This window comes from Pleurodeles waltl, chromosome 3_1 (genome assembly GCF_031143425.1).
Source record: "Pleurodeles waltl isolate 20211129_DDA chromosome 3_1, aPleWal1.hap1.20221129, whole genome shotgun sequence".
NCBI classification, from domain to species: Eukaryota; Metazoa; Chordata; class Amphibia; order Caudata; family Salamandridae; genus Pleurodeles; species Pleurodeles waltl.
In genome coordinates, this window is record NC_090440.1 from 1,761,260,383 (window position 1) to 1,761,281,795 (window position 21,413).

The following is a 21,413-nucleotide window of genomic DNA, read 5'->3' on the forward strand; positions in this document are numbered from 1 at the left end:
GGCCAAAGGGGAGCACAGTGAACTGAAAATGCTCGTCCCCTACCACGAACCACAAGTAACATCTGTGGCCAGGCAGGATGGAAACATAGAAGTAAGTGTCCTGCAAGTCCAACGCTGCCATCCAGTCTCCAGGACCCAGGGCAGAAAGGACCTGAGCCAGAGTGAGCATTTTGAACTTCTCCTTTCTGAGGAGGAGATTGAGGGACCGGAGGTCGAGGACAGGGTGGAGCCCCTTGTCCTTTTTGGGAACCAGAAACTAGCGGGAATAACCATCTCTACTACTGGCACACGGACCATCTCTCTAGCTCCCTTGGTCAAGAGAGCCATAACCTCCTTGAGGGTGAGTGCCAGGTGATCCTCCATCATCCAATCGTAGGAAGGTGGCATGGCAGGAGGGGTAGTCTTGAAGGGGAGGGAGTAGCCCCTTCAGACTATTTGCAAAACCCACGTGTCTGACATGATGGAGTTCCATCGGGGCAGGTGATATCGAATCCTGTCACCGACTGGTCCCTGGTGGGGAAGAGCCAGATTAGGAAGGCTTGGAGGCTGCAGCAGAGGGGGCCACGCAGAGGGTGAGCAGCATGTGCAGTGGCTGGCAGGGAACGGCGATGGTTGGGTGCCCCTTTCATAGCCACGAAGGGGGCAAAAAGCAGACTGAGGGGGGAAAATGGCAGCAGCAAGGCAAAGGGACCAGGCAGTAGCCTGGGATTCCTTGAAGCAAAAGTCTGCTTTGTTCCCTAAGAGGCGGGTGCCATCAAAGGGCATGTCCATCAGAGTAGATTGAACATTCCCTGAAAAGCCAGATGTCCGAATCAGGCATGGCGCCTCAAGGCCACAGTCAAAGCAACCAATCTTCCCAGAGAGTCCACCATATCCAGCCCACATCGGATTGTGAACTTGGCTGATTGTCTCCTTTGGCAACAGCCTGGGAGAGAATGGCCCAGGCCTCCTCCGGGACCTGCGGCGGCACTTGTGCAACTGTGTCCCATAAGGTATGGGTGTAACGACCCAAAAGGGATGCAGTGTTCACAGACCGCAGTGTCAGGCTGGAGGAAGAGAACAGCTTTTTCCCAAGATGGGCAGCCTCTTTGATTCCCCATCTGGGGGAACGGAAGGGAACGCACCATGGAACATTGAGACTTGAATGACCAAGCTCTCATGGTAGGGTGCTGGGTCTGGAAAGTTGGCTGAAGCACCTCAGTCAGGAGGTTGGTCCTTACAGCCACTGATGGCAGCTCGAGGCCCAAGACCTTGGCTGCTCTCTGCACCACCATGGAGTAAGATGCTCCCTCTTCTGCAGCCACGGTAGGGGGAGAAAGCATACAAGCATCAGGGGAGGTATCCACACAGCTTGCTATGCCCAGTCCATAGGACCTTCAAGCTGAAATTCTAAAGGGTCCAGCGACTCCTCCATACCCTCACTGAAGTCGTACCTATAGAAATAAGGGTCAACATCCAATCTAGGGGCCAAAGTCCTTGCCGAACTTGGAATCGGCATCGAGTTACGCTGCTACGGCGCCATGTTGGAGTCAGCGATGACTATGGGATTGATGCCACCCGTGGGCCCAGGTGACGTCAGGAGCATCAACGCCAGGCCCGTCATCGGGGAAGGTCATAAGGGTACAACCGATGCCGGTCTGGATCCAGAGGTGGATCCTTAGGTGCCCCTAAGAGCTGAGGCTGAAGCCACCAACACAGAACCTAAAAGGGCCCGTTCTGACCATGCAGAGCCAAAGGCACCCTGGCAGGGCCGGATTGCCCAAAAATTAGGCACATGACCTTGTAAAATTCTTGTAACTGGCAGAGGTGGCTCTAGCTCCCGGAATCTTGGGGAGGCACAGAGCCAACCCAGAAACAGGGTCCAAAGATAGAGTCCTGGAGCGACGACGCTCCTTGTCCCATGTCAAGTTGTCTGAATAATGGGGTGAAGTCGAAGACCGCGTGTGCTTCTTCGACGACTTCTTACCTGAATGACCCGACGATTTGGAGTGGGATGAGGAAGAGTGGGGATGGCTCTGCGAGCTGTCTCTGGACCTTCCTCTCGACTGAGAGCGATGCGGGGCCAGGCCGCAAGCAGCTTTAGGGACTGCTCCCTCATGGCCTGGCAGTCGGAGCACAACTTCGAGTCATGGTTGCTCTCCAAGCACCACAAACACACCAGGTGAGGATCCGTCACTGACATCATGCGGTGACAGGAGTCACAGGACTTGAAGCTAATCTTACGAGATGGCATCTTAAGTCAAAAAACTTCTACAAAAAGTAAAAAGGTTAGGCAAAAAGCAACTGTAGGGTAGCTCTTCTCTGGATCTGCGCATAGGCTGGCGCAGAAAGAAAAGAACAGACGTCAGCGTGCCGGGGTGGTGCCTATGTTCGACCGACGACGGACGTCAACGACGGAAGCGGAGTCGACCGCTGCCACCTAACTGTGCGCAAGGCTACTGCTCGTAGAAAAATCTTGGGACCCAGACTGACGCCTGAGGGAAATTCTAAGGTAAGGAATCTGCAACTAGAAGTATCTATCAGGTATATACATTATCTAGTTTAATTTTATATAACAAGAATATAATATAAAAAATAGCAATGACATAGATACCCTTTATCTACCCCACTCATGATTCACACAAACACCCCATCACACCTTTCGAGTAAAAAAAAAAAACATTAACACAGCACATATTAAGACAATTAAAAAAGCCCTTAGGGATTATCTACTTGAAAAAGTGTACCCTTCTCAGTATTTCAAAATTATGGTCCTCTGTATTCCTAGATCCCAGGTTCGTATTGCTTTACAAGGCTTCCAGCTTGTCTAGTTTTGTAGGGTATTTCAGTTATCTGATATAATGTTTTCCAAATGTGCATAGTCCCGATATCTGATTAAAAACAGTCCTAAAGGAGTCATGCACAAACATACTGGAGTATGAGACAGCAGAGTCAGCCCCTAGACATCTATCATTGTGATCTACAAAGAACCAACAGCTAGGATTACAAGGTTCACTTGTTTTCTCATCTTTACATTACTTTACCTGCCAGAGGGAATATTATTGTGGTAATATGTGCCGCGTCCAAGTTTTTAGTAGGAAGGTGTGATGGGGTGTTTATTTGTCTTATGAGTGTGGTATATTTTGGGTATATTATAGATCATTGTTATTACTTTTGATATTATATTCTTTATATATAAAGTTAAACTAGAAAATATATATATTTTTTGGGATGACTAACATTTAACTATTGAATTTACTTTAAAATTAATTATTGTCCAAGCGGCATTTCTTGAGACTGAATGTTCTGGTCACCCCAATCCCTCATACAAATATTAAGCAGGGTAAACTCTATTTTGTTTGCTACATCTTAATACCCCGACAAAGGGGGTGATCCAGGGGAGAGCACAACACAGTGACTAGGGAAGTGTACAACCCACTGGCCTCCTGCAAGTCCATGTAGAAATTATCATCATCATAATGTTGGAGAAAATAATCCCCTCATCTCCATTGTCATTTCCAAAGGCCGGCTCTGATTAGAGTCTGAAACAAAAAGTTGATGGAGTGCTGGTGATATTCTAAAGGCAAGGCATTTGCAGTTAGAAATATCAATCCAAAAAAGTTACAAGCTGAAAAGTCTCCTTTTAGGTATTTGATGATATCCTTAATCATTCAATTACGAAATCCAGATTGTTAACAAATACTCAAAAATCGTATGTGAAACCTAATATTCGAAGTGGGTGTGCACAAAACCAGGGCTAGAAACACTTAAGATGTAGGACATTTGGTGCACATCATCTCAGGTGGTGACATTTTTCCAAAAGTTTCCACCAGAATCAAAAGTTGACATGACACGTGAAATATGTCAGTTGAAATTTTCATAAATTTATTTTGGGAAAATCACTATAGATATTAACATGGTACAAACCTAAAATTGAACGTTGTTCACCTACTTTCCTCTTAACTTCAAAAAATCCCCCTGACAAGCCTCATTAAAAACTCTACTTCATACCTCCAAATGATGGACACACAGCCTTGCCACGGACACTGTGAGACCAAGCCATATAGGAAAAAATATGACTTATTTATGGCCACCTCAGATTACATATATCACCTGTTTATCCCAACCTGTAATCTGCATCGTTTTGCCTATTTTGGATCACAGTACATCAATTGTCCCTATTTATATATAAAAACAACATGTAAGAGTTAAAACTGACCTGCTCCTTGACCTCTGTGTTGTGCTCGCCTTCAAGAATGAGTGTTACTGCTTGCATGATCTGTTTCCCATGGGTGCTCATAATTTGATCAATGTGCTGACAAAATAGGAAAAAAGGTAATCGGAATTTCATTTATTACTACAGAATTATAAAGGGTAAAGAAACTCACAAAAATATTACAGATCCAAGCATGAAACATTCACAAAATACACTATCTGATAAATATACATAATTACGTATACAGTAGGATCGCTTCAAACATCTTTTATACCTATAGAATAGACTAAATGCATACACTATCCTATTAGCAATGCATCAAGAGAAGACAATCAGTATATGAGGTCAGAAACAGGACATCTGGAATATACTCAAAAGGACCAGTTTCAGGGTCAGAAATTAAAGCGAAGAATGTTCAGTTTTATACTAAGAGAGCTATGAAAAAAACGTAGGGGCAATGGCGACCATAGGACGAGTCAGCAGATTAAAGTAGGTGAACTGAAAATACTGGTGGTAATGTGATGGAGTAAAATGAAAGGGTATATGGTAAATGCACAGTAGAATTAAGTATGATCAAAACAATGCTGGTCATAAAGGAAATCCAAAGGCATACTGGAAATCCATCTGCTTTGCCTCACGTAATTATGTGAAATCAAACCAAACAAAAGCATTTTACACAAAGAAATGCTTTCAGACTAAGTTACAGAAAAATGTCCGGTACTCAAAAGAATAAAGTACCTTGGTTTAACAAAGGTTCCTCAGAGCTCCTCGCACTGTACAAGGTTTGCCTGCAGGAGCTTCCTATGTGATGTGAATGAACAAAAAGTTGCTTACTTGTAATCCAAGTTTTCCAATATCTGTATTGCAGTAAAATGCCATCTTTCTAGCATAGTTACCCCCACTTTTTGCCTAATGTCAGTGTGATTTGACTGTAGTACACTGGGAACCGGCTAACCAGGACCCCAGTGTCTGTGCTCTCTCTTCTAAATGTGGTTGCTGGTAAACATTTTACACCCACAATTGGCATACTGGTGCACCTATGCAAGTCCTTAGTGTATGGTACTTAGGTACCCAGGGCATTAGTTCACCAACGGTCCCTCACAGGCTGTAGCATATATTGTGGAACCAATTGGGGCCCATGCAAACTGTGTCTGGAGGCCTGCCATTGCAGCCTACGTGAAATAGTGCATTCACCACAGACTTGCCTTACATCCTTGTCACTGCACTTAGACAACGTAAATCACCCCTCTGGTAGGCCCTTCAGCCCAAGGGCAGGGTGCATATCCCTTAGTGTGAGGGAACCCCCTGCATGAGCAGGGTGCCCCTACAGACCCCAGGCTCCATTTTCTGGACTCTAAGTGCAGAGAAGCCATCTTAAGGTATGTAGTGGACTCTGCAGACATTTAAGACTCTGATCAACACTAGTGGTCCAACTACATAATGGCTCCTCAGAACCTAGGCATGTTTGGTATCGAACATGTTGGTATCATGCAACTACACTGATTCCAGTGCTAGTTGCATGATAACATGTACTCTGGGGGTTCCGTAGAGAAGTCCCCAGTTCTGCCTGTGCAGCCTTACAGGGTCTAGCTGCCAGCCTACGCTGGCAAGCCTGGCTCAGGCCGGTGAGGTAGAACAAAGGATTTCCTGCAAGGAAGAGGTGTGAACTCGTCCCCCTGTTTATTAGGTGTTTAAGGGCTGGGGTAGCCTCTGAGCGCCACCAGACTGCTTTGAAGGGCACATTTGGTGCACTCCTTGCATAATCAGTTTTGCACCAGTTCAGGAACCCCCAGTTCCCGCTCTGGTGTGAAACCGCACAAAGGACAGGACAGTGACCACCACACCACCCCCTCCCCGTCCAGCTCCTCTAGTTAGGGAGGTGCACAGAGCTCTGTCAGGTGGCCACTTGATTATGCCATCTTGAAAACAAGATGGGAAGAGGTCCCTGAGAGCATCTGACTGGTTAGGCCAGGTAGATGACGTCCCTGACCACCTCTGATAGGTGGGTCACTTCAGAGAGTGACCAACTCCCTTTTAGGGTTACTTAAGGGCTCCCCAGTGGGTGGGTCCTCAGATTCGCCGAGCAACGCTCTACAAGGAACTCTCTGCAAGACATCTTCTGCTCCTGGCCTCTGGAACCGTTCTGGTCTGCTTTGGAAGCAAAGCACATCTGCTTCTGGTGGGAAGGCTCCCACTGCAACATTGATTCTCTGGATCCTGCAAGAATTCTGCTACGTCCAACACCATCTGCTTCTGGTGGGAAGGCTCCCATTGCAACATTGTTTCTCTGGATCCTGCAAGAATTCTGCTACATCCAACACTGTGCATCCTTCAGGGTCACAAGGACTCTGCACCTGGAAGAACGAAGGAATCTCCCTTGGAGTGAAGGAGTCACTCTCCTGCATTGGCAGGCACCTCAAGACATCGACCGACTGGTGGGGTCTGCTGTCCCACAGACATCGAAAGATTCTACATCACAGGTGGTGGGTCTGTGGTTTCCTTTGGGGCCTGCTTGTCTTCTCACCAACATGAGAGACTGTGGGCCCCTGCTCCTGCCACTGGACTGGAACCCCTGTACACCCTGACTGTTGCTCTTGCCAAGGCTTGTTTATGCTTCCTCCAGGAGATATTCAGGCGCCAAGACCTCCAGTACTTTGCAGCTCGAAGATCAGCCCCTGTCCTGCAACTCTTGCAATGTGGGACTTCTGTTTTGTTGTGCTGCGGAGGCCTCCTTGTGACTCCCTGTGTCCATCGCTGTAGGAAGTTGGCTCTGTATGTACTATTTCAAAGTAAGAAATAGCATGCACAGAGTCCAAGGGTTCCCCTTAGAGGTAAGATAGTGGCAAAAAGAGATAATTCTAATGCTCTATTTTGTGGTAGTGTGGTCGAGCAGTAGGCTTATCAAAGGAGTAGTGTTAAGCATTTGTTGTACACACACAGGCAATAAATGAGGAACACACAGAGACAATTCCAGGCCAATAGGTTTTTGTATAGAAAAATATATTTTCTTAGTTTATTTTAAGAACCACAGGTTCAAGATTTACAAGTAATACTTCAAATGAAAGGTATTTCAGGTTGGTACTTTAGGAACTTTGAATTAGCAAAATAGCATATACAGTTTTCACATAAATTACATATAGCTATTTTAAAACTAGACAGAGCAATTTTCAACAGTTCCTGGGGGAGGTAAGTGTTTGTTAGTTTTAGCAGGTAAGTAAACCACCTACGGGGTTCTGGTTTGGGTCCAAGGTAGCCCACCGTTGGGGGTTCAGAGCAACCCCAAAGTTACCACACCAGCAGCTCAGGGCCGGTCAGGTGCAGAGGTCAAAGTGGTGCCCAAAATGCATAGGCTTCAATGGAGAAGGGGGTGCCCCGGTTCCAGTCTGCCAGCAGGTAAGTACCCGCGTCTTCGGAGGGCAGACCAGGGGGGTTTTGTAGGGCACCGGGGGGGACACAAGTTAGCACAAAAAGTACACCCTCAGCAGCACAGGGGCAGCCGGGTGCAGTGCGCAAACAGGCGTCGGGTTCGCAATAGAAATCAATGGGAGACCAAGGGGTCTCTTCAGCGATGCAGGCAGGCAAGGGGGGGGGGCTCCTCGGGGTAGCCCCCACCTGGGCAAGGGAGAGGGCCACCTGGGGGTCGCTCCTGCACTGGAGGTCGGATCCTTCAGGTCCTGGGGGCTGTGGGTGCAGTGTCTTTACCAGGCGTCGGGTCTTTGAAGCAGGCAGTCGCGGTCAGGGGGAGCCTCGGGATTCCCTCTGCAGGCGTCGCTGTGGGGGGTCAGGGGGGTCAACTCTGGCTACTCACAGGCTCGCAGTCGCCGGGGAGTCCTCCCTGTGGTGTTTGTTCTCCACAAGTCGAGCCGGGGGCGTCGGGTGCAGAGTGCAAAGTCTCACGCTTCCAGCGGGAAACGTGTGTTGTTTCAAAGTTGCTTATTTGTTGCAAAGTTGCAGTCTTTGGTGAACAGAGCCGCTGTCCTCTGGAGTTCTTGGTCCTTCTAGATGCAGGGTAGTCCTCTGAGGCTTCAGAGGTTGCTGGACCCTGGGAACGCGTCGCTGGAGCAGTGTCTTTAGAAGGGGGGAGACAGGCCGGTAGAGCTGGGGCCAAAGCAGTTGGTGTCTCCGTCTTCTCTGCAGGTTTTTCAGTTCAGCAGTCCTCTTCTTCTTAGGTTGCAGGAATCTGAGTTCCTAGGTTCTGGGGAGCCCCTAAATACTGAATTTAGGGGTGTGTTTAGGTCTGGGGGGTTAGTAGCCAATGGCTACTAGCCCTGAGGGTGGATACACCCTCTTTGTGCCTCCTCCCTGAGGGGAGGGGGGCACATCCCTAATCCTATTGGGGGAATCCTCCATCTGCAAGATGGAGGATTTCTAAAAGTTAGAGTTACCTCAGCTCAGGACACCTTAGGGGCTGTCCTGACTGGCCAGTGACTCCTCCTTGTTTTTCTCATTATCTCCTCCGGCCTTGCCGCCAAAAGTGGGGCCGTGGCCAGAGGGGGCGGGCAACTCCACTAGCTGGAGTGCCCTGGGGTGCTGTAACAAAGGGGGTGAGCCTTTGAGGCTCACCGCCAGGTGTTACAGATCCTGCAGGGGGAGGTGTGAAGCACCTCCACCCAGTACAGGCTTTGTTACTAGCCACAGAGTGACAAAGGCACTCTCCCCATGTGGCCAGCAACATGTCTGGTGTGTGGCAGGCTGCTAAAACCAGTCAGCCTACACGGGTAGTTGGTTAAGGTTTCAGGGGGCACCCTCTAAGGTGCCCTCTGGGGTGTATGTTACAATAAAATGTACACTGGCATCAGTGTGCATTTATTGTGCTGAGAAGTTTGATACCAAACTTCACAGTTTTCAGTGTAGCCATTATGGTGCTGTGGAGTTCGTGCATGACAGACTCCCAGACCATATATTCTTATGGCTACTGTTAGAAATGGGGTTTTTGGTTGGCAGTCAGGTTACCCTCTGTCCAAGCAAAAGCCCTCACTCTAGTCAGGGTAAGTCACACACTATCCAAGATTATCCTGTGCCCACCCTCTGGTAGCTTGGCACGAGCAGTCAGGCTTAACTTAGAAGGCAATGTGTAAAGTATTTGTGCAATAAATCATACAATACCACCATATAGCACCACAAAAATACACCACACAGTGTTTAGAAAAATATATAATATTTATCAGGATAATTGTAGGTCAAAAAGAATAAAGATGCAATGGAAAATTGTAGAAATATCACAGGAAAGTGATATAAAGTGTCTTAAGTCTTTAGAATGTAACAAAAGTCTCTTTCAAGCACAAGTACCTGGTTCGGAGTGGAAAATCTCCTCAGAGGGCCACAGGAGAAGAGATGCGTGGAAAAAGGGTGTGTGCGTCGATTTCTCCTCAGCACACAAAGACTTGCGTCGTTCTTTTCCACGCGGGGAAGTCGGGCGTCGTTTTCCGGCGCGCAGACAGTCTCTTTTCGTGGATCGCGGGGATTACCAGATGTCCCGGGTCTGTGCGTGGATTCTCCGACTTGTTTTCCGGCTGCGCGTCGTTCTGCGGGGCTGCGCGTCGAAGTTTCGATCTCACGGTAGGCGTCGCGTCGATTTCTCCTTGGAAGTCGGGCGGCGTTGTCCTTGCGAGGCCGTGCGTCGAAATTTTGGTCTCACGGCAGGTGTCGCGTCGATTTCTCCTCGGAAGTCGTGCGGCGTTGTCCTTGCGAGGCCGTGCGTCAAAGTTTCGCACTCACGGTAGGCGTCGCGTCGATTTCTCCTGGAAAGTCGGGCGGCGTTGTCCTTGCGAGGTTGTGCGTCGAAGTCTCGATCGTCCCGAGGGCGTCGCGTTGATCAGCGTCGGTGTGCGGCGTTTTTCTCGCCGCGAAACAAGCTGTGCGTCGAAATTTTCGGCGCACGGAGCGTCCAAGTGAAAGGAAGAAGTCTTTTTGGTCCTGAGACTTCAAGGAACAGGAGGCAAGCTCTATCCAAGCCCTTGGAGAGCACTTTCACAGCCAGACAAGAGTTCAGCAAGGCAGCAGGGCAACAGCAAGGCAGCAGTCCTCTGTAGAAAGCAGACAGGTGAGTCCTTTGAGCAACCAGGCAGTTCTTCTTGGCAGGATGTAGTTTCTGGTTCAGGTTTCTTCTCCAGCAAGTGTCTGATGAGGTAGGGCAGAGGCCCTGTTTTATACCCAAATGTGCCTTTGAAGTGGGGGAGACTTCAAAGAGTGGCTAAGAAGTGCACCAGGTCCCCTTTCAGTTTACTCCTGTCTGCCAGGGTCCCAGTAGGGGGTGTGGCAGTCCATTGTGTGAGAGCAGGCCCTCCACCCTCCCAGCCCAGGAAGACCCATTCAAAATGCAGATGTATGCAAGTGAGGCTGAGTACCCTGTGTTTGGGGTGTGTCTGAGTGAATGCACAAGGAGCTGTCAACCAAGCCCAGCCAGACGTGGATTGTAAGGCACAGAAGGATTTAAGTGCAAAGAAATGCTCACTTTCTAAAAGTGGCATTTCTAGAATAGTAATATTAAATCCGACTTCACCAGTCAGTAGGACTTTGTATTACCATTCTGGCCATACTAAATATGACCTCCCTGCTCCTTTCAGATCAGCAGCTGCCACTTCAACAGTGTATGAGGGCAGCCCTAATGTTAGCCTATGAAGGGAGCAGGCCTCTCAGTAGTGTGAAAACGAATTTAGGAGTTTTACACTACCAGGACATATAACTACACAGGTACATGTCCTGCCTTTTACCTACACAGCACCCTGCCCTAGGGGTTACCTAGGGCACACCTTAAGGGTGACTTATATGTAGAAAAAGGGGAGTTCTAGGCTTGGCAAGTACTTTTAAATGCCAAGTCGAGGTGGCAGTGAAACTGCACACACAGGCCTTGCAATGGCAGGCCTGAGACAAGGAAAAAGGGGCTACTTAAGTGGGTGGCACAACCAGTGCTGCAGGCCCACTAGTAGCATTTAATTTACCAGCCCTATGCACATAAAGTGCACCTTACTAGGGACTTATAAGTAAATTAATAGTCCAATCAGGTATGATTCCAGGTTACCATGTTTTAAGGGAGAGAGCATATGCACTTTAGCACTGGTTAGCAGTGGTAAAGTGTGCAGAGTCTATAAACCAGCAAAAACAGTGTCCAAAAAAATGGAGGGAGGCAGGCAAAAAGTTAGGGGTGACTACCCTAAGGCTGTCAGGTCTAACATGTGTCCCCCCCAGCTGAAAGTGGGGAGAGCTACTCGACCTCCTGGGAGCTCTCATCGCTAAGGCGGAAGTACCTGGAGAGACCATCAGCATTGGCGTGGTCAACCCCTGGGCGATGTTCCACCGTAAAGTCCATCCCCTGTAGGGAAATGGACCACCTCAAGAGTTTTGGATTCTCACCCCTCATCTGCATGAGCCACCTGAGGGGCCTGTGGTCTGTCTGAACCCGGAAGTGAGTCCCAAACAGGTAGGGTCTTAGCTTCTTCAGTGCCCAGACCACAGCAAAAGCTTCTCGTTCAATAGCACTCCACCTCTGTTCCCGTGGTAATAGCCTTCTGCTAATAAAGACTACCGGTTGATCTCTGCCCTCCTCATTCAGCTGTGCTAGGACTGCCCCTATGCCATGCTCTGAAGCGTCTGTCTGCACGATAAATTCCTGGGAGTAGTCAGGGGCCATGAGTACGGGGGCCGTGCACATGGCTTCCTTCAGGGCGTCAAAGGCTTTCTGACAAGCCTCTGTCCAATTCACCAACCTAGGTTGCTTCTTGGAAGTGAGTTCTGTCAAGGGTGTTACAATGGTACCATAGCCCTTGACAAATCGGCGGTAGTATCCTGTGAGGCCTAGAAAGGCTCTCACCTCCGTCTGTGTTCGGGGTGGTTGCCAGGCCTTGATAGTTTCAATCTTGGCCTGGAGTGGCTGCACCTTGCCACCACCCACTAGGTGTCCTAAGTACACCACGGAACCCTGCCCAATCTGGCACTTACTGGCCTTGATGGTCAGGCCTGCCTGTTGCAGGGCCTGAAGCACCTGCTTGAGGTGAAGCAGGTGTTCCTCCCAGCTGGAACTGTAGACAGCTATGTCATCCAGGTAGGCTGCACAGAAGGCATCCTTGCCAGCTAGGACCCCGTTAACCAACCGTTGGAAGGTAGCGGGGGCATTTTTCAACCCAAACGGCATCACCCGGAACTGGTAATGGCCATCCGGGGTTGAAAATGCGGATCTTTCCTTGGCCCCCTCAGTTAGGCCGATCTGCCAGTACCCTGAAGTAAGATCAAACGTACTCAGGAACTGGGCAGCGCCTAGCCTGTCCACGAGCTCATCAGCTCGGGGGATGGGGTGAGCATCCGTCCGTGTGACTGAGTTGAGACCCCGGTAGTCCACACAGAACCGGAGTTCTGGCTTCGCACCGGGGGCAGTAGCCTTAGGGACCAATACCACTGGGCTGGCCCAGGGACTACTGGATTTCTCAATGACCCCTAGAGTCAACATCTTGGAGACCTCCTCCTTGATGCTGGCCTTCACCTTATCCGACAACCTGTAAATTTTGTTTTTCACAGGGAGACTGTCACCGGTGTCAATATCATGAACACAGAGGTGGGTCAGCCCAGGAGTAAGGGAGAACAGGGGGGAGAACTGCTCCAACAGCTCATAACAGTCTCCTTTCTGATTTAGAGTCAGGGAGTCAGACAGAATGACCCCGCTTACTGACCCATCACCTTCTTGGGCAGAGAGGAGGTCGGGGAGAGGTTCACTCTCCTCTTCCGTTCCTTCATCTGTGACCAGAAGCATGTTGATCTCCGACCTCTCAAAATGAGCTTTTAGTCGGTTCACATGGAGCACCCTTAGGGGATTCCTAGGGGTTTTGAGGTCCACTAGGTAAGTGGCCTCCCCTTTCCGCTCCTTTATTTCAAATGGGCCAGACCAGCGGTCCTGGAGAGCTCTGGGCTCTACTGGCTCCATTACCCACACTTTGTCTCCAGGTTGAAACTCTACCAGGGTGGCCTTCTGGTCATACCATTGTTTCATCACCTCTTGACTGGCCTCAAGGTTATCTTGGGCTTCTTTCCAGAAGCGGGTCATCTGGTTGCGGAGGGCCAACATATAGCTGACCACATCCTGAGGGGGTGTCTTTGGAGCTTTCTCCAATCCCTCCTGGACAATGCTTAAGGGTCCCCTGACAGGGTACCCATAAAGAAGTTCAAAGGGACTGAACCCTACCCCTCTCTGGGGGACCTCTCTGTAAGCAAAGAGAAGGCATGGTAAGAGGACATCCCACTTACGCCTCCTGGCCTCGGGGAGGCCACCAATCATGCCTTTCAGGTTCTTGTTGAATCTCTCCACAAGACCATTCGACTGGGGGTGATAGGGTGTGGTGAACTTGTAAGTTACACCACACGCATCCCACAGAGACTTCATGTATGCAGACATGAAGTTAGTGCCTCTGTCAGACACTATTTCCTGGGGGAATCCCACACGGGTAAATATCCCCATCAGGGTTCTGGCCACCACCGGTGCAGTTACTGTCCTCAGAGGGATTGCCTCTGGGTAACGGGTGGCATGGTCCACCAAAACCAGGATGAACCTGTTGCCTAAGGCAGTTTTGGGGTCCAAGGGACCAACAATGTCGATGCCCACCCTTTCAAAGGGGGTGCCAACGACAGGAAGTGGAATCAGGGGGGTTTTAACCCTTTTTCCTGCTTTACCACTGGCCTGGCAGGTAGGACAGGACCTGCAGAACTTGTCTGAGTGTGTCCTCATTTTGGGCCAATAAAAGTGGGTGACAAGCCTGTTAAAGGTCTTGCCCTGCCCCAAATGTCCTGCCAGGGGAATGTCGTGAGCCAGACCCAGTAGGAAGGTTCGGTAACATTGGGGGACCACCAGCACACGTGCTGCCCCAAAGCCCGGAACCTTAGGCTCACTGTAGAGGAGATCATTCTCCCAATATAGGTGGTGATCGCCAGAGGCGTCGCCGGCTGCCTGGTTTGAGGCTTGTTTCCTCAAACCTTCTAGAGTGGGACATTCTTTCTGCGCCTTGCAAAATTCCTCCCTGGTGGGTCCACCCTCAACTTGCCAGCCAGCAAGCTCAGGTAAGTCACCTAGGGCGGCAATGTCTTCCCCAGTTGGCTCGGAAGCCTCCTCCTCAGGAGCCCCGTCAGCCACTGTGGGAACAGCTGGGGCCGGTTTCCCGCACCCCTGGTCCCTCCTCCTGGCAGCTCTCTGGGCCATCGTTCCAGGCTCCAGATGCCCTTGACTTCCCTCTCGGTCAGCCATGGACCGTGTGGTCATGCAGACCCACTCAGGTAACCCTAACATCTCCAGGTGAGACCTGAGCTCCACTTCTTTCCAAGCAGTGTGCTCAAGGTCGTTGCCTAACAGACAATCTACAGGCATGGCAGGACTCACAGCTACTTTCAGAGTACCAGAGACCCCCCCCCCACTCAAAGGGAACCAGAGCCACCGGTAGGTGACTCTCGCGATTGTCAGCGACTCTGACCTGGTGGAATGTATTAGGTACTATCTGCTCTGCTGACACCAGCTGACTCTTGATAGTAGTCATACTGGCTCCTGTGTCACGCAGAGCCTCCACCCTCTGCCCATCAATGGTGACCCACTGCCGGTACTTGGAAGTATTTCTGGGCATGTGGGCCTTGGGCACCATTTCTCCTTCTCCCAGGGACACTAGGGAAATCTCTACCTGCTCCCCAAAGCTAGTTGGGTCCATCTCCCCCCTAGTGCTACACTAGTCAACCCAGGTGCCTGTCCGGTAGTGGACGGTGCCCTCTTGGGGCACTGTGGATCGCCTTTGTAGTGACCATATTGGTAACACTCCATGCATTTGGGGCTAGATTTTCCTGACTTGTCAAATGTCCCTGGCTTTTTCCCAAATTTGGAAAAGGAAGGGTTGCCACCCCCTCCCTGGGAATTCTTTTGGGGGCCTTTAGAGAGTTCCTTATCTGTAAGTTTATCTCCCCCCTCTTTCTTCTGTTGGGAACCCTGACCACCTTTGTGGGAGTCCCCCCCAGGTACCTTTTTGGACACTCTGGTGCTAACCCAGAGGTCCGCCTCCTCAGCAAGCTTCCTGGGATCAGTCAGCTTACTATCCACTAGGTGCTGGCGCAAATCTGTATAAGTAACATTAAGCATATGCTCTCTCAGGATCAAGTCATATAAACCTTTATAATCTGCTACTTTGTTGCCCCGCACCCATCCATTCAGTGCCTTACTAGAGAAATCAAAGAAATCTACCCATGTTTGTGTGGTTTGTTTGGTGCTGTCCCTGAACCTCTGACGGTATCCCTCAGGGGTCAGCCCAAACTTGGCAAGTAAAGTGGCTTTCTGGAGTGGGTATGTGTTTTGATCCGGTGGATCCAATGTGAGAAGTGTGTCCCTCCCCAATGGCGGCACATACCCCCACATAGCTACCCCCCATTGCCCTTCAGGAACCTCATGAGCCCTTAGTGCAACTTCATAAGCAGCTAACCATTTATCTGTCATCTCCCACCACAAAACTGGGCACCACATTTTTGGGTATACGAACCTTCTTTTCTCCAGCAGGTCCTGTCTGTATGCTGCCACCATTATTGCTGGATTCAGACTGTCTTGCCTTGATCTTCAGCTCCTTGAGACTCAGTTCATGAGCCAACAATAGTTTCTTTTCAGCCAAAGCTCTTTCAGCTTCCACTTGTTTGGCTGCTCTTTCAGCTTCTGCTTGTTTGGCTGCCCTTTCAGCTTCTGCTTGAATCTGTTTGGCTGTTCTTTCAGCTTCAATCTGTTTGGCTGCTCTTTCAGCCTCAGCTTGTTTGGCTTCTCTTTCTGCCCTCCTCTCCTCCTGTTGCGCCTCAATTTTCAGTTTTGCCATTTGCAATTGGAACTCCCTTTCCTCTCTCCTTTCCTCTGCGGTCAGGCTTTGCATGGAGACACTGCTCCCTGGTCTGGAAGGGTGCACAATTGCAGTGGTAACACCATCCATAGATAGTGAAAATCCTTCTGAGGGGCCATTTTCTGGCTCCCCTTCCTCATCATCCTCTAAATGGGCTTCTGCCCAGGCCCTCAGCGCCACTTGAAAGTCCTCCTTTCTGGAGGCCCCTTGGGTGGGTACCCTTAATGCCCTGCAGAATCCTCTTAGTTGTTTGACCGTGTATGTATCCAACTGGACTAGGTCAAAGTCCCCTGTCTGAGACCCAGTCAGAGACATGTTGAGTGAGGATTTAGTTTTTGAAAATTGTCAGGAAAAAAACGGATTTTCAAAAAGAGATAAAAACCAAGTTGACCTTCAACTGTGGGTAGGTAGTGAAATACTTAGCTACTGTATGTCACTGCACAAATACAAGTCCTATCCTCACCGCTGATCACCAATATTAGAAATGGGGTTTTTGGTTGGCAGTCAGGTTACCCTCTGTCCAAGCAAAAACCCTCACTCTAGTCAGGGTAAGTCACACACTATCCAAGATTATCCTGTGCCCACCCTCTGGTAGCTTGGCACGAGCAGTCAGGCTTAACTTAGAAGGCAATGTGTAAAGTATTTGTGCAATAAATCATACAATACCACCATATAGCACCACAAAAATACACGACACAGTGTTTAGAAAAATATATAATATTTATCAGGATAATTGTAGGTCAAAAAGAATAAAGATGCAATGGAAAATTGTAGAAATATCACAGGAAAGTGATATAAAGTGTCTTAAGTCTTTAGAATGTAACAAAAGTCTCTTTCAAGCACAAGTACCTGGTTCGGAGTGGAAAATCTCCTCAGAGGGCCACAGGAGAAGAGATGCGTGGAAAAAGGGTGTGTGCGTCGATTTCTCCTCAGCACACAAAGACTTGTGTCGTTCTTTTCCACGCGGGGAAGTCGGGCGTCGTTTTCCGGCGCGCAGACAGTCTCTTTTCGTGGATCGCGGGGATTACCAGATGTCCCGGGTCTGTGCGTGGATTCTCCGACTTGTTTTCCGGCTGCGCGTCGTTCTGCGGGGCTGCGCGTCGAAGTTTCGATCTCACGGTAGGCGTCGCGTCGATTTCTCCTTGGAAGTCGGGCGGCGTTGTCCTTGCGAGGCCGTGCGTCGAAATTTTGGTCTCACGGCAGGCGTCGTGTCGATTTCTCCTCGGAAGTCGTGCGGCGTTGTCCTTGCGAGGCCGTGCGTCAAAGTTTCGCACTCACGGTAGGCGTCGCGTCGATTTCTCCTGGAAAGTCGGGCGGCGTTGTCCTTGCGAGGTTGTGCGTCGAAGTCTCGATCGTCCCGAGGGCGTCGCGTTGATCAGCGTCGGTGTGCGGCGTTTTTCTCGCCGCGAAACAAGCTGTGCGTCGAAATTTTCGGCGCACGGAGCGTCCAAGTGAAAGGAAGAAGTCTTTTTGGTCCTGAGACTTCAAGGAACAGGAGGCAAGCTCTATCCAAGCCCTTGGAGAGCACTTTCACAGCCAGACAAGAGTTCAGCAAGGCAGCAGGGCAACAGCAAGGCAGCAGTCCTCTGTAGAAAGCAGACAGGTGAGTCCTTTGAGCAACCAGGCAGTTCTTCTTGGCAGGATGTAGTTTCTGGTTCAGGTTTCTTCTCCAGCAAGTGTCTGATGAGGTAGGGCAGAGGCCCTGTTTTATACCCAAATGTGCCTTTGAAGTGGGGGAGACTTCAAAGAGTGGCTAAGAAGTGCACCAGGTCCCCTTTCAGTTTACTCCTGTCTGCCAGGGTCCCAGTAGGGGGTGTGGCAGTCCATTGTGTGAGAGCAGGCCCTCCACCCTCCCAGCCCAGGAAGACCCATTCACAATGCAGATGTATGCAAGTGAGGCTGAGTACCCTGTGTTTGGGGTGTGTCTGAGTGAATGCACAAGGAGCTGTCAACCAAGCCCAGCCAGACGTGGATTGTAAGGCACAGAAGGATTTAAGTGCAAAGAAATGCTCACTTTCTAAAAGTGGCATTTCTAGAATAGTAATATTAAATCCGACTTCACCAGTCAGTAGGACTTTGTATTACCATTCTGGCCATACTAAATATGACCTCCCTGCTCCTTTCAGATCAGCAGCTGCCACTTCAACAGTGTATGAGGGCAGCCCTAATGTTAGCCTATGAAGGGAGCAGGCCTCTCAGTAGTGTGAAAACGAATTTAGGAGTTTTACACTACCAGGACATATAACTACACAGGTACATGTCCTGCCTTTTACCTACACAGCACCCTGCCCTAGGGGTTACCTAGGGCACACCTTAAGGGTGACTTATATGTAGAAAAAGGGGAGTTCTAGGCTTGGCAAGTACTTTTAAATGCCAAGTCGAGGTGGCAGTGAAACTGCACACACAGGCCTTGCAATGGCAGGCCTGAGACAAGGAAAAAGGGGCTACTTAAGTGGGTGGCACAACCAGTGCTGCAGGCCCACTAGTAGCATTTAATTTACCAGCCCTATGCACATAAAGTGCACCTTACTAGGGACTTATAAGTAAATTAATAGTCCAATCAGGTATGATTCCAGGTTACCATGTTTTAAGGGAGAGAGCATATGCACTTTAGCACTGGTTAGCAGTGGTAAAGTGTGCAGAGTCTATAAACCAGCAAAAACAGTGTCCAAAAAAATGGAGGGAGGCAGGCAAAAAGTTAGGGGTGACTACCCTAAGGCTGTCAGGTCTAACAGCTACCCTGCACTTACAATGTCTAAGGTTTTGCTTAGACACTGTAGGGGCATAGTGCTCATGCACTTATGCCCTCACCTATGGTATAGTGCACCCTGCCTTAGGGCTGTAATGCCTGCTAGAAGGGTGACTTACCTATACCTATAGGCAGTGTGAGGTTGGCATGGCACCCTGAGGGGAGTGCCATGTCGACTTAGGGCCTGATTATGACCCTGGCGGACGGCGGAGGCCGTCCGCCAAGGTACCGCCGCTGAATGACCGCACCGCGGTCAAAAGACCGCGGCGGCCATTTAGACATTTCCTCTGGGCCGGCGGGCGCTCTCCAAAAGAGCGCCCGCCGGCCCAGAGGAAATGCCCCTGCAACGAGGACGCCGGCTCAGAATTGAGCCGGCGGAGTTGCAGGGGTGCGACGGGTGCAGTTGCACCCGTCGCGTATTTCAGTGTCTGCTTAGCAGACACTGAAATACTTTGCGGGGCCCTCTTACGGGGGCCCCTGCCGTGCCCATGCCATTGGCATGGGCACGGCAGGGGCCCCTAGGGGCCCCGCAGCACCCCCTACCGCCATCCTGTTCCTGGCGGGCGAACCGCCAGGAACAGGATGGCAGTAGGGGGTGTCAGAATCCAAGCTGCGCCGCCATGAGGGATTCTAAGGGCAGCGGTAAACCGGCGGGAGACCGCCGGTTTGCCTCTTCTGACCGCGGCCGAACCGCCGCGGTCAGAATGCCCTGCGGGGCACCGCCGGCCTGTCGGCGGTGCTCCCGCCGACCCTAAGACCGCCGGGGTCAGAATGACCCCCTTAGTCTTTTTATCCTAACTAGCACACACAAGCTGGCAAGCAGTGTGTCTGTGCTGAGTGAGGGGTCCCCAGGGTGGCATAAGATATGCTGCAGCCCTTAGAGACCTTCCCTGGCATCAGGGCCCTTGGTACCAGGGGTACCAGTTACAAGGGACTTACCTGGATGCCAGGGTGTGCCAATTGTGGAAACAAAAGTACAGGTTAGGGAAAGAACACTGGTGCTTGGGCCTGGTTAGCAGGCCTCAGCACACTTTCAAATCAAAACTTAGCATCAGCAAAGGCAAAAAGTCAGGGGGTAACCATGCCAAGGAGGCATTTCCTTACAATCGCCTTCCCTCATGTGGAGGGCCAGGCCTGATTCTTCCTCAAGGGTAGAGTTTCTTAGTCCTTGCTAGTCCCTAAAACTCAGCAAATACATTAGCAGCTCTTGCTTGCATTTATCAGTGCTGGTTGGTGATCCAACCGGTGTCCATCGCCTGTGGATCACTTGTGGGGGCTCCAATGATTTCTGCCGTCTTACCTGAGAGCCAGCCCAGACTCTCCCTCAAGGGTAGAATCTCCTGGATCTTGCTGGACCCTAAAACTCTGCAAATACATCTTCAGCTCCTGCTTGCATATACCAGTGCTTATTGGTGACCCGACTGGACAGTGACTCTCCTGCAATCGGGCGACCGTCGAGGGACAGCCCATAGGCAACTCCTAGCATTTACTGCAGCTCCTGGAGCCCTGCAGCTGGACTTCTTCCTTCCCAGACTTGCAGGAACTTCACCCTTCGGAGGGTGGGCATTGCCACCTGCACCACGTGGGCACCTCCATGCGTGCTGGACTCTGTCCCCTTACTTTGTAGGTCCTCCACGTCCAGAATCCATCCCTAGGGTTCAACAGCCTGGTTCATGGGTCATGACAGCAGCTGGACAATACAAGGCTTCCACTGACTTAAGAGAGAGTCCTTTCTCCCCTCTGAACCCATGTCTCCTGCTGTAGGTACTCCTGTCTTCTGGGTATCCTTGGGTGGGGGCATTCTCCAACCTTCTTCTTGTCTGTTGGTTTCCTCTGGGTCCACTGGGAAGGGTCCTGAAACACACAAACTCCAACCATTATTCCCTGTGTTAGTCTATGGGACGACTGGGTAGGTAACCACCTTGCACCTGGTTGCTGGGGACACTTATCACACTTACCACTGCTGTTTTCACATTCCACATACTAAGTATATGGTTTGGCCCTCCCATAGGGCCCTGTGTACTTTACACAAATTCTGCTGGTTATTTTGTGTATATTTTGCGTGTAGATATCTCCAAAGGGAGATATACGAATGCTAGTCTAGTAGTTAGTGCTGTAATAAAGAATCCTTTTTTTATTTATTTTGCAACACTTGTGGGTGGTTCCTTCTTGTGTGTGAGTTACTGTCTGACTACTGTGTATTGCATGTGATTTATATTCCTCCTGGATAAGCTTCAGCTGCTCGCCTCAGCTGCCCCTAGAGCGTTTTTGCTAACTGGACACCTATTCACTACGCGTTGGCCTGGAATCAGTATAGGGCGCCCAACTATAGGTGTACAGCATAAACTCAGCCAGCCTCCTACATGTATCTTCATTAAATCATTCATCAAACAATGATCTCAGCCTTAATTTACCATCCCTCTTTTGAAACCCATGTTTTCAAACTATTTTTAAATATTGCATGACTGAAGATATTTGTTGTTATTTTTTGTTTGTAAATAACTTTAATTTGATTTTAAACATACAAACAATTAGCTTTACTCAACCGTCCTCTTTTATTTATTAATTATTTCATTTAAAAGGGGACAAAGCTCAGGAAATTAGGTAAAAAAACAGTCTTGATAAAAAGAAATTT

At 49.8% G+C, this 21,413-nt stretch overlaps 1 protein-coding gene across 10 annotated transcripts in view; it reads right to left on the minus strand.

The window, feature by feature from the left end:
- ARMC8 (armadillo repeat containing 8) overlaps nucleotides 1-21,413 on the minus strand; it is a 526,273-nt gene that overhangs the window by 99,428 nt on the left and 405,432 nt on the right. For all 10 annotated transcript variants that reach the window (XM_069225737.1, XM_069225740.1, XM_069225739.1 and 7 more), the window contains exon 18: nucleotides 4,199-4,294. In XM_069225737.1, the coding sequence (XP_069081838.1) occupies nucleotides 4,199-4,294 (96 nt within the window). The remainder of the gene's footprint in view (nucleotides 1-4,198; nucleotides 4,295-21,413) is intronic.